This window comes from Pollachius pollachius (genome assembly GCF_949987615.1).
Source record: "Pollachius pollachius genome assembly, contig: scaffold_33, whole genome shotgun sequence".
Lineage (NCBI taxonomy): Eukaryota > Metazoa > Chordata > Actinopteri > Gadiformes > Gadidae > Pollachius > Pollachius pollachius.
Genome location: NW_027641407.1, coordinates 17,282 through 30,698, shown reverse-complemented (window position 1 = coordinate 30,698; position 13,417 = coordinate 17,282). Strand labels below are relative to the sequence as shown.

Here is a 13,417-nt window from a genome sequence, read left to right as displayed (position 1 = left end):
CGCGCAGATGATGGACACGCCCCTTTACTAATGGGGATCGTTTTGTGTGGATTACTGTGGACTTCCCATTATCCATATAACTGTTGCAGGGGCTCACCGACCTATTTTTTTTTAAAATCGAAGTCAATGGGGGGAAAAACACAAACTACAACCATTCCGACGGTGAACAACCGTTTTCAAAGTTGGTACCGATTGGCCTATAGAAACAGGTCTCAAAAGAGTAAAGTACCTCTTTGGCGCCAGGGGGAGGCTATATCACGCAATCAGACAAACGCGATCACGGAGCCGCTTTGAAGCTGACTTGTGAATGATTAAATTGCTAGCATTAGGATGATAGCATGCTCAGGGAATGTTCCTCAGTAGAAAACTAGTTTGGTCGCGGAAACTCGTTTGGTAAGGGACCCGCCCTTTATAGAAGATTACCATTAGAGGAGTTGGCAAAAACAAGAACTTGGCAGAAGAGTCTACAATGGACATTCAGTCACAGGTAAGAATCAAACTTTAAAAGACACCTGTTTGATCATTACCTGCACCAACCGTTTAGTGTGACAGATCTACTTGATGGATTAGATGAGTCTATGTTAAATCTGATTAATTTACATTTGTCTCATTAAGTTGTATATGATAATTTAAATTCTAGTTAACAATCAACTTGAACGGAGGACAAAGTAAAATAAATTTAGTAAAATGCCAATGGGTTCATAACAAAATGATAGGCCTAAAATGATGGACGATATAGGTTAAGTAAATAGTATGAACTTCGTGGATGGCATGGAAAAATATCGATCGATGTAAAACATCTTGGTAAATCGCTTCAAATCTATTTTAATCTCCTGGTAAAATCCAATTGCTTGGATCTATCTCCGTTGTAACGATTGGCACTCTCTAAAATGAGACTGCAATAAAATTACATTTCTTCTTATTGGTGTTCAAAAATCTTTAGGACTACCATTAAAATACAAGTAGCCTACAACTATTGAAGGAGAGTGAAACGCATCCTGTGACTGTCAGGCATGGGCTGGAGTTATGCAGCTGAACCTGTTGGAAACTGGATAGGCGCGGTGGGCAGGGTGGAGCTTTGAGTGATATCGGTTGCTTTTTATTGTTCACATCCATTAGTTACACACATTTGTTTTTGTTTATGGACACAGATCGAAGAGATTGTGTCCACAGCCCAGTTTGGAGATTTGATAGAATTTGTATATCCCATTGGATATTCACACTGGGGAGTTTACGCTGAAGACGGATTTGTCATTCATTTCGCTGTCGCAGGTGAGAATTGCTTACAGTAGGTAACATATACACCATACTGATGACCTGTAATTAATTACGTAGTACAATTTACTTATCTGGTGTTTTTGAACAATGACTTTCCTCCCATTCAGGTGTGAATAGAAAGACATAACATTGTTTGCTGCCATCTGTTGGTAGAAATCCATCGATGATCGTGCAGCGCAATTATTCATTGCTGCTACTGTTGATTGGTCAATTTTCATTCAGTTTTTAATTAAATCTATATACCTTACACTTTAGTTATTTGTAATTTCTGTAATATTTACCAGTCGGTTTTTCATAGCTGAATAATTAAACTCAAACTTAAAAGTGCTACTGTTTATAGACCAGTTAGTCTTTTGGATCTCTACTCCTTCTGAAATGTGAAATTATTTTAGTTTAAAACCGAAGCACCTTGACATATGCCGATACATCAATATAGCCCTTCAAGATTTGCTATTTCTTTTAACCTTTGGCATTTATTGCATGTTTTTTATTCTTTGTATTGTTACCAGATAGTTGTGTTTGTTCATTAGACCAAAGCAATCGTTCTATTGTTACCTGATAGTTGTGTTCGTTCATTAGACCAAAGCAATCGTTCTATTGTTACCTGATAGTTGTGTTCGTTCATTAGACCAAAGCAATCGTTCTATTGTTACCTGATAGTTGTGTTCATTCATTAGACCAAAGCAAACTGATGACCAAAGTCAGCGGCTATTTGCAAGCGGCCTTCCCCGTGTGCGGGGACCTGCTCCTGGGAGCAACGAAGATCCGCAGAGTGCCGCTGGCCCAGGTGACGGTGCCGAAGGGAGCGCGCATCACCATCGGAAACAACGTCCACGCCGGCAAGCCGTCCTCCGTAAAGAAGATGAGAGAGCGCCTCGACGTGCTGCTGGACAAACAGTTTGGTTACGATCTGTTCACCTTCAACTGTGAACACTTCGCCACCTATGTGCGCTATGGACAGGCTGTGTGTAACCAGGTAGGCGTACTAGCGATTCTGTTATGGAATTCATTAAGCATAGACAAATTCTTAATTTTACAAGATTTCAGAATATCAATTTCTAAATTTGTTTATTTGTATATTTTGATCATTATAATTATTATATACACCATCTACATGGTATGTAGACTACTTTGCTCTATGCCTGTTCAACATATTGTGTTATTCTTTCTACTTTATTATTTATTTATATTCCTGGACAGCTTCCTGGACGTGCCAAGGACAAAGAGTGTGAGGTAGCAACGGAAAAGTTTGATGACATCGTCATGTCCGCCGATATTTCACGAGAACTATTCAAATTCTAACTGTCGAATAACGAAACAAACGGAATAACATCTGCATGTGAATTCGAAGAAAACAATCAACATTCCCAATGACTACAGACACAATGTTATAAAGATTAAAGCAGTATAATATTCTAATTTGGGTAAATGTATAGCTTTCCAGAATAGGGTGAAGTTATTCAGATTTACCGTTTTTTTATTTACTTTGAATTCATCAAGTAACAGGACAACCACAATTAATCGTTCACTTTCAACTTGGGCCTACTTGAAAATGAAAACGTGACATTTGTAATAAATTATTTTATGTAATGCCAATAAATACTTCCCAAAATTAAAAACAATGTCACTTATTGGAGGCCTAGGCTATGTGTTTTTAGCTTTTTCTTGTAGTAGGACTCAGTCTACGTAGAGATTAATCCTATGTTACGAATTATCATCCAAGCCAATTTAGTGTAACGTTAGTGTCGGGACATTGCCAAACCATGTTTGTTTCGTTCTTTAAAGCAGTTAATGGCTGGGGTTTGGGTTCGATGTGCGGTGGTGATAGCCTACACCGGGGGGATATGACCCAGCGTGGCTCTGCCGGTATCCTGCGAGGCGTTTTCAGTCCCTGGCCGGAGAGCTGACTCGACAATCTGCAAGTGAACAACCAGGATGCAGCTGTTTTTAAGTAGTTTTAATGAAAAAAACACAATATTCTGAAACATTTCAATAGGACTTGGATGTCTGTAACAGACATTTCTTTATTTCAAAGTCGCATTGTTTTTGAATTGATCGAAAATAAATCTTTACGTTGCCCTCTGTCGGTTAAACGCCGAACATCATCCGGATATGGACTGCACCATGACCCTGGAAGTTCTTTCATTTTAGCTGAATAACGAAAATGGGCATGTTACTCCCGACCCCCGTATCATGAACCACATCCCCGTTAAACAGGACCATTCTTCTAGGACGGGGACACCTTTGCGACACGGGACCGCAACAGAGCTCATCCGATGCCTGGTTCCCTGAGCCGTGTTGGAGAGTAGAAGGAGACCCGAGGTAACGAGGACACAGAGCAGCTTCTCTTCCGAAGGCTCTTAGCTCTCGGCTAGCGGAGGCTAACGGAGCCACAACAAACCATCACGCAGCCCACAGGGATCCGACCATAGTGTAGTCGCAGAGTCCTCCAGGAAAGCCGGACAGGGGTGTTTGTAAAGGGACCCTCACCAAATCAAATTTTCGGCGACTGTTACCTGCACCAAGCGACGAGCGTTACTGGTAACCCGTCTCTCGTTAGTGGTTACCCGTCTCTCGTTACTGGTAACCCGTCTCTCGTTACTGGTAACCCGTCTCGGTGTGTCTCTGATGCTAGCTTTTAGCTAGTGATGGTAGCCGTGAGCGTTAGCTGTATATACTGGCTAGCTTTGTGTACGCAGCATGGCTCATTATTCTCACTGTGTCATGTGAATGTCAGTGCTAATGCCAGGTGCTGTGGGCTTTCTGAAATAACGCCGTAAGAGAAGTCGACGATCCGGGTTTCTAATGGAAAACCTAAACCAAATGTCAGATATGCGTCTCATTTGACCTGCTTTTGCTGCTACTGCTATGTTAATGTGTGTTAATCGCTGTGTTTAATGAATTAATGGTTAACAGCTATACAAATGCAGGCTAGTGAAGGATTCCCCTGTCGTATTAGTATCACGCTACTTACTGAATCACGTTTAGGAACATTTGTGTGTAACAAAACTATAGCATCAGCAGTTATGTTCACCAAGTGCAAACGATGCCTGACTATTTTATCGCGAGTGTATGAATAACAAATAGGTCTCTTATGGTACTACATGACAACAAGTGCAGTTAATGTATCCATCCGTTCAGCCTCTTCTTATGTATTTTTCTGGCACACAGTGGCTCTTCTGCAGGAGTGGACCGGTCCGCTAGCGACAGGGACTCCAGCGTCCCTCCCCTTCACCTCCCCCTGCGATGACATCACAGCAGCCTCCCCTCCCCAACGCCAACGTCAGCGCCGCCCCCATCGCCCCGCCCAGCTCCAACGCCCCCAACCTCCACCACGCCCACCCCCTGGACTCCAGCCCCGCCCCCCAGCCCCTCCCCCAGCGCCCGCCGACGGACAGACGCACGGGCTCCGACAGACTCGCCCCCCCCGCCCCCTCCTGCTCGCACACTGGCTCCGCCTCTTTGCGGCGGCCGGCGGCCGGCACCTTGGAGCCGTGGCCGGAGGAGGCGGCGGACGGCTCCTACGGGCTGTACTCGCTGCACCGCATGTTCGACATCGTGGGCGCCCAGCTCACGCACCGCGACGTGCGCGTGCTGAGCTTCCTGTTCGTGGACGTCATCGATGAGTACGAGCGCGGCGGCATCCGCAGCGGGCGGGACTTCCTGTTGGCCCTGGAGCGCCAGGGCCGCTGCGACGAGACCAACTTCCGGCACGTTCTGCAGCTGCTGCGGATTATAACACGGCACGACCTGCTGCCGTACGTCACGCTACGCAAGAGGCAGGCCGGTGAGTGACCCCTGACCCTGAGTGGGACCCCTAACCCTGAGTGGGACCCCTAACCCTGACTGGGACCCCTAACCCTGACTGGGACCCCTGACTGTGACCCCTGACCCCTGACTGTGCCCCTTGTTGGCCTGAGTCAACCTCTGCTTTGGTTTATGTTTTAGTGGTCAGGTAAATTGTGTTTGAATGGCTCCCGTTACAGTCTCAAGGGGCCCAGTTACAGTCTCAAGGGGCCCAGTTACAGTCTCAAGGGGCCCAGTTACAGTCTCAAGGGACTCCAGTTACAGTCTCAAGGGGCCCAGTTACAGTCTCAAGGGGCCCAGTTACAGTCTCAAGGGACTCCAGTTACAGTCTCAAGGGGCTCCAGTTACAGTCTCAAGGGGCTCCAGTGACAGTCTCAAGGGGCTCCAGTTACAGTCTCAAGGGGTTCCAGTTAGTCTCAAGGGGCTCCAGTTACAGTCTCAAGGGGCTCCAGTTACAGTCTCAAGGGGCTCCAGTGACAGTCTCAAGGGGCTCCAGTGACAGTCTCAAGGGGTTCCAGTTAGTCTCAAGGGGCTCCAGTTACAGTCTCAAGGGGCCCCAGTTACAGTCTCAAGGGGCTCCAGTTACAGTCTCAAGGGGCTTTGAGGCCATTCAATGACACCAGCCTCACCCCTCTAAAGGGACAGAGACATCAGAGTGCGGTAGATGCTGAATGGGCAAACAGTGGTGGTAAAAGCTGACGCAAACTAGAAATAAGGGTCATTTTAGATTATTGCCAAACGCTTTTAGGCAACAGTAAAAGGAACTGTTCTTCTGTTGACATGATCCACGGTTCCCGTTTTTCGATGCTTGGTCTCGTTTTGTATCAGGAGACATCCCACCCGTCATTGGATGCACGTAAAGACCAGATCAGTAGCTACCCTAACTATAGCTAGATGAGTAATGGAGTGATCGTCTGTAGTGCAGAACCGTAACTCTGACCTTCATAGGACAGAGAAGCAGCATCTAGGTATGCCTGTGAATGTCAAAATGGATTCCAACGATTGCAGATTATATAACAGGGTGTACTATTGTGGGTCACCCTCATTGTGACTTCAAAGTATTTTATCATGCAAACAATTCGTTATGTACAAGTCTTTATACCAACAACAACTATTTAAACATGATTCCGTATTATTATAACCAAATAAAAATGACGCGCTGAAAGCAGGCATGCAGCTATGCTGCTCGCGTTTACACTTGCGTCATGGCGGGGTGTAAAACATTACTGCCACAGTCATATTGAGTAATCTAACGAAGGTGCCCAAGGCAGACAAAGGACACCCCAACAGAAAATAGTTTTCAACCGCTCGGTACCGGCCCGTATTAATTCCCAAGTTTTGAAAAGAAAAAGTATTTGAAGCGAATAAGTGACGCCAAATGCCCAGCCTGTTTTCAGCAGGATTTTGCTGCCACAGACAAGCTTGCAGTGTCACTGTTGTTTATGATGGTGGGAAACATCAATCAGGCTTTTTAACATGTGACATGGTCAAAAAGCTGTGAGGATTCATCCGAGACGCCCGAAAGTCTAGCACGGCATGTAGGAATCCTCGACCGATTTCACATTGTCAGACAACTTGTCAACTTCAACTTGTAAACTGATGCCAATGCTTCCAACAGCATGGTTGATCGTGTCTCAAACTCCGTCCCCTATCTCCCTGATCCCAGGTGAACTTCAATGACGCTTGCATGTGAAAATGACAAAAAATGTTATCAGATGTGCCTTTCGTTTAGACGGCGACAGCATTTTAGGGGCTTAAAAACGCAAAAAAAAGTGAAACCACCCTCCAGAGTGAAAATCTTACCCTAGGTCAGGAAAACTGAATGGCTCAAGGCCAAACGTGTAGTGTGCCTTGTCTCAAGGCCAAACTACAGGCACCTTTCACGCTGCAATAATCGGCTAATGTGACATGGCAACAATGGTGAAAGACCAAAATGATATGTAGTCTGATGCCGGCATAACCCCTACCTGCTCCTGGATGACATGCATCTAAATCCACGCTCTGGATGAGAGCACCTGCTGGATGCCTCGGGGGTGGAATGGAACAGCCCTAACCAGCCTGGCTCTCCTTGTGTCCCCAGTGTGTCCGGACCCAGTGGATAAGTACCTGGAGGAGACCTCTGTGCGATACGTCTCCCCTCGGGGCGCGGCTCAGGGACTGGATCATATGCCTCACAGAAATACAGGTGGGTGTGCGGTTGGCATGTGCATACAATCATGTATTATGCATGGAAACATGCAGGTGTGGTTCCCAAGAGACGATGTTTTCACTCCTTTCCCCAATGCTGTGTCAATCTAGAAGAGGCTAGCTTAGCATTGGTGGGGTGGGCTACCACGGGAGAGTCACGGAGCGTTCCGCTTGCCAGCATCAATCTAGCCTTCATATTTATTCATCAACACATTGTTCCTCTGAACAAAGACCACCTTGAGCATGTCCTTCAAGGAGTCCTGTCATTGGTGTGAATTATAGGGAAGCTGATGGGAATCTTTTGTTTACCATTTGTTATTGTTGGGAGAAGGTCAACCTACTCTTCTCAAAGTCTTCCTCTCAAAGTTCATGTTTTGTTTAACATCAATATAAACGAGTTCCACATTGCCACTTCCGCGATGTAGATCTCGTTAATACTGATGTTTGGAAGACTACAAAGGTAGCCTTCGTAAAATCAATATGTTAACCATTAATATTGTGGTTCTGGAGTAACATTATTCCATAGTGTATCTCCATCATAAAGCCCAGAAACCTCATTCTCATGTCCCGCCCCTTCCTCAGGAACTCAGCCCGTGATTTGCTGCTCCCCGTCGGGGCGACAGGTGGGCACGCCCCAGACCAAGCCAGCCCCTCCCACTTCTAGCCGCAAGAGGAAGAGGAGCCACTCTACGGCCGAGTGCAGGGAAAAGCAGACCTGTGGTGAACAGAGCCCTAACCCTAACCCTAAGGACTACTAGTCTGTTTACCTAACCCTAACACTAAGGACTACTAGTCTGTTTACCTAACCCTAACACTAAGGACTACTAGTCTGTTTACCTAACCCTAAGGACTACTGTCTGTTTACCTAACCCTAACCCTAAGGACTACTAGTCTGTTTACCTAACCCTAACACTAAGGACTACTAGTCTGTTTACATAACCCTAACACTAAGGACTACTAGTCTGTTTACCTAACCCTAACCCTAATACTAAGGACTGCTAGTCTGTTTACATATAAGTTAATAAAGCAAGTTATACCAAAATAACCTTTTCCAGGTTCTAAGGACCTATTGCACCGTTTGAGATCCTAACCACAGAGCTATTTACAATGGGAGTTTTAACGCATGTAGTCCAGAGGTTTGACCTAACCCTAACCCATAGGTCCGACCTAACCCTAACCCAGAGGTCGACCTAACCCTAACCCAAACCCAGAGGTCGACCTAACCCTAACCCTAACCCTAACCCTAGCCCTAACCCTAACCCTAACCCGAGGCTGTCCTGTTGCAGATATCCGCCTGCGGGTGCGGGCCGAGTACTGCCAGCACGAGTCAGCGCTGCAGGGCAACGTGTTCTCCAACAAGCAGGAGGCGCTGGAGCGGCAGTTCGAGCGCTTCAACCAGGCCAACACCATCCTGAAGTCCCGAGACCTGGGCTCCATCATCTGTGACATCAAGTTCTCTGAGCTCACCTACCTGGACGCCTTCTGGAGGGACTACATCAACGGCTCGCTGCTGGAGGCGCTGAAGGGCGTGTTCATCACGGACTCCCTGAAGCAAGCGGTGGGCCACGAGGCCATCAAGCTGCTGGTGAACGTGGACGAGGAGGACTACCAGGCTGGCCGCCGCAAGCTGCTGAGGAACCTGGTGGCAGGGGCGGGCGGGGCCGGGAAGGAGCCCTAGACTGGAGGAAGCTCGTCGCGGGACGCAGTAGTTTGGGTCGGGGTGTGGGTGAGCGGGGGGGATCTCCGTGAGCGCCCGCCCCCTTCCCAGGGGGGCTCCAGACCAGACGTTGGGCGGTGCAACTCGATGACGGGGGCTAGGGAGGAGAGCGAGAGACTCCATTAGGACGGCGCTGTTGTGTTTCCGCTGAGGTCAAAGGTCGAGCAAAGAACGCCACACAGGACGACAATGGGAACGGCGAACAGCGCATCCAGGTTAACATCGTTTCGTTACCGCGGCAACCAGGACGGCCGATATAGAAACTTCGGTGTTGGAATACAAATGAAGGAAAGAAAGCAACTGTCCGCTCCGTATTTATCACTGAGAACGACGGCCTGCTGACGGCCCTGACACCTTACATACGGCGGCCGTCAGTGTCTACAAGTCACGTCTGGAGTAGTAGTACCTTCTTGTAAATACTACTGCCATCTTTTGTGGATCCTCTTCTTTGCGTTGTTGTATGAAGTGCAGTCAGGTTTGATTGGAGGTTTACTGTCTAGTCTGGAATGGAGTAGGCACCTGCTTACCCGCTTATTCACATTGTTCTATTCCTGCCAAACGTGGAGCCGACTAGCACCACATTTTGTACTTGTTTTTTTTTTCTCGTCTGTGTAGATCTCATTACCTTTTAGCTGATTTTATGGTTAGCTAATTTTTCGACGTCATCTGACCTAACTACTCGGTATCTCCTCCTCCCCATTTCCCCATTATTTCATAATGTGCTCACAAGTGGCCAAAATGTCAAATTTGTTGTGTGTGTGTGTGTGTGTGTGTGTGTGTGTGTGTGTGTGTGTGTGTGTGTGTGTGACACTCAATTAGACATAACAGATACATCGAAGGAATTCTTGCATTGAGGATGGAAAAAAAGCATACAGTGCCTTGCAAAAGTATTCACCCCCCTTGGCATTTTTCGTGTTTTGTTGCCTCACAACCTGGAATTAACATGGATTGTTTGAGGATTTGCATAATTTATTTTACAGAACATGCCTACAACTTTGAAGATGTTTTTTTTTTTTATTGTGAAGCAAACAACAAATAGGACAAAATGACAATGTGAAAAAGTCAATGTGCATAACTATTCACCCCCCTAAAGTCAATACTTTGTAGAGCCACCTTTTGCGGCGATCACAGCTCCAAGTCGCTTTGGATAAGTCTCTATGAGCTTGCCACATCTTACCACTGGGATTTTTGCCCATTCCTCCTTGCAAAACTGCTCCAGCTCCTTCAAGTTGGATGGTTTGCGCTTGTGAACAGCAATCTTTAAGTCTGACCACAGATTTTCTATTGGATTGAGGTCTGGGCTTTGACTAGGCCATTCCAACACATTTACATGTTTCCCCTTAAACCACTCAAGTGTTGCTTTTGCAGTGTGTTTGGGGTCATTGTCCTGCTGGAAGGTGAACTTCCGTCCTAGCCTCAAATCACGCACAGAGTGGTACAGGTTTTGCTCAAGAACATCCCTGTATTCAGCACCATCCATCTTTCCCTCAACTCTGACCAGTTTCCCAGTCCTGGCTGCTGAAAAACATCCCCACAGCATGATGCTGCCACCACCATGTTTCACTGTGGGGATTGTGTTCTTTGGGTGATGCGATGTGTTGGGTTTGCGCCAGACATAGCGTTTTCTTTGATGGCCAAAAAGTTCAATTTTAGTCTCATCAGACCAGAGCACCTTCCTCCATACATTTTGGGAGTCTCCCACATGCCTTTTCGCAAACTCAAAACGTGCCATTTTGTTTTCTGCTGAAAGTAATGGCTTTTTTCTGGCCACTCTGCCATAAAGCCCAACTCTATGGAGCGTACAGCTTATTGTTGTCCTATCTACAGATACTCCAGTCTCTGCTGTGGAACTCTGCAGCTCCTCCAGGGTTACCTTAGGTCTCTGTGCTGCCTCTCTTATTAATGCCCTCCTTGCCCTGTCCGTGAGTTTTGGTGGGCGGCCGTCTCTTGGCAGGTTTGCTGTTGTTCCATGTTCTTTCCATTTGGTTATGATAGATTTGATGGTGCTCCTGGGGATCATCAAAGATTTGGATATTTTCTTATAACCTAACCCTGACTTGTTCTTCTCAACAACATTGTCCCTGACTTGTTTGGAGAGTTCCTTGGTCTTCATGGCAGTGTTTGGTTAGTGGTGCCTCTTGTTTAGGTGTTGCAGCCTCTGGGGCCTTTCAAAAAATGTGTATATATGTAAATATATGTACTGACAGATCATGTGACACATTAGATTGCACACAGGTAGACGTCATTTCACTAATTCTGTGACTTCTGAAGGTAATTGGTTGCACCAGAGCTTTTTATGGGTGTCATAACAAAGGGGGTGAATACATATGCACATGCCAAATTTCAGTTTTTAATTTCTAAAAAATAGTTTTATGTATATATTTTTCTCATTTCACTTCACCAACTTAGACTATTGGCTTCTGATCCATCACATAAAATTCAGATTAAAAAAATATTGAACTAAAGGCTGTCATGTAACAAAATAGGTAAAAAGCCAAGGGGGCTGAATACTTTTGCAAGGCACTGTAGAGCTCCACTATCGGTCTGTATTTCGTAGGCTTGCTTTGGAGAACGGATTGATCATCTTAAATTGTAATATAACTTGAGCGCGTAGCTACATTTTATTTTCAACACACAGAAATGCTGCCAACAAACTACTATCTTGATCCATCAGATGTAAGCTTTTCTCTCTTGCAATTTAAATAATTGTCACCGTTTAAATCTCGATTCAGAAATCCCGATATTTGGACGCTAACAGACGTTTTTTGTAATACCGAACAACGTTCAAATGTAAACCGCGGGTCCACTGACTGGTCATAGTCCCAGTCTGATCAAACAAGTCTGTCCTTTATACCACATTTACAAATGTTTAAGTTCGCCTCCGATGCTAATGTACCAAAACAAAGATTTATTTTAATGTTGTTTTAGAAAGTGGATTTTCATTTAATGCAATGACAGTATTAGGGAGGTGTTTTGGTTTGGTATGTGTGCAGAATAAAACCATGTTGATCTCCACCTGTTTGTCTCGGAGGTTTGACGACACTCGGCGTAACGAATCCCTCTGGAGCTCTGCTCTTCAATGACGTCAACACTCAACAGAGAAAGAAGGTTTTTGGGTTTGTTAACCAATGAGGCTGGGCCGATACAGGCGTATGATTAATGCACAGACAGGGATTGGATGTGGTAAAGTGATACATGCCGATATCTACATTGATTTACTTGCAGATATAAAGGACCAAGCATTCAAATTTGACCATTCCTCCACAATCAGTCTTTTACAATAGTCAGGTGGAATAAATTCAGACCACATAATACTGTACACATATTTGCTGCATTAGCAAGCAAATTATATTCACAATCTAAATGAGGGTTTCATGGGTGACGTATTTAGAATATAATGGATGCTCTGAGTGTTGGTTTACCAGTTGAGGGAGATTTTTATCGATCTGCATCTCTTCCTGTTCTTGATTTAATCTTACTGTTCTTTGTTCACTGGGCTTTCTTCACCTGGCGGCCATCAGTTACATCCCAGCTAGAGTTTAGAACCAAGACGGAACTAAGATGGCGGCTCGGTGGATTTGGCCCTTGGCTGCAGGTTGTGACATGTCCTCAATAACCATAGCATGTATGTGCCATCCACCCCACCGGTCTTGGCCCTTATGTCTCCTAGCATCTCCTTGTTTTTGCACCCATCTAAATGGTCATTTCTCACACAAAATTAATCTTATTTTTTTTGTATGATATGGCTCGCTCATCATTATCTAATAAGTGAATTATCAGAAGACGCCTTAAGATTACAAGGCCATTGTTACTGTGAATTGTTTAGGCCAAGGTTGATGCTTTTCCCAGTGGATTCCAGTGGTTATGAACTAGTATCTATTATATAGGTGGCTTTATCTTCTGATTATGTCTTTTGTATAGTTTTACGCATCTTTCTTCTTTACACTTAACACTTGCATGCAAGATGTTCTGAGGTCCATTAGTCCTCCTGTGTGGCTGGCAATTTAGGCAAATCGAAAATGGTTGAGCTGGATTTGGTCCTTGTTTTTAATTGGTCGCTGTTCCAATTGTTCTGTTCAGATGAAGGGTGTGGGGGGGGGGGGGGGTACCACTCTAAAGTGACTGGCCAATAATGAACTGAAGGCGCACAAAAAATAAATGTTTCCATTACTTTCAATTCCATGTAATGTTAATTGAAAGCTCCCTCAACTGTAGAAAACCCCATGGTCCCCTTCAATAAGCCAAGGCAGATGTGCCCACTTCAACCTATGACATTCTCATTGTTTTCCTTTTATTTGTGTCTACCAAGAAACAGATATGTGCTAAAACGTGAATATTTACATGGTTATAGTTGACTGGTACATTTTGTCTGTACAAATCGATTTGTTAAAGATCAATAAAATAATGTATACTCAAACCTTGACGGCA

At 45.2% G+C, this 13,417-nt stretch overlaps 2 protein-coding genes across 3 annotated transcripts; both read left to right on the top strand.

The window, feature by feature from the left end:
• Nucleotides 1–342: 342 nt before the first annotated feature.
• On the top strand, nucleotides 343–2,891 carry LOC307091619 (phospholipase A and acyltransferase 4-like). Its single transcript, XM_079759256.1, has 4 exons — nucleotides 343–487; nucleotides 1,152–1,272; nucleotides 1,956–2,254; nucleotides 2,479–2,891. The coding sequence occupies exons 1-4, from the start codon at nucleotides 470–472 to the stop codon at nucleotides 2,578–2,580; spliced, it is 540 nt and encodes a 179-aa protein (XP_079615382.1). The 5' UTR covers nucleotides 343–469; the 3' UTR covers nucleotides 2,581–2,891.
• Nucleotides 2,892–3,443: 552 nt separating this feature from the next.
• On the top strand, nucleotides 3,444–13,398 carry LOC307091623 (death effector domain-containing protein-like). 2 transcript variants are annotated; one of them, XM_079759263.1, is made up of 5 exons: nucleotides 3,444–3,600; nucleotides 4,450–5,065; nucleotides 7,166–7,270; nucleotides 7,855–7,992; nucleotides 8,559–13,398. In XM_079759263.1, the coding sequence occupies exons 2-5, from the start codon at nucleotides 4,525–4,527 to the stop codon at nucleotides 8,948–8,950; spliced, it is 1,176 nt and encodes a 391-aa protein (XP_079615389.1). In that variant the 5' UTR covers nucleotides 3,444–3,600; nucleotides 4,450–4,524; the 3' UTR covers nucleotides 8,951–13,398. The 2 variants fall into 2 exon arrangements, with proteins under 2 accessions (XP_079615389.1, XP_079615390.1); XM_079759264.1 differs by lacking the exon at nucleotides 3,444–3,600 and adding an exon at nucleotides 3,694–3,819.
• The last annotated feature ends 19 nt before the right edge of the window (nucleotides 13,399–13,417 follow it).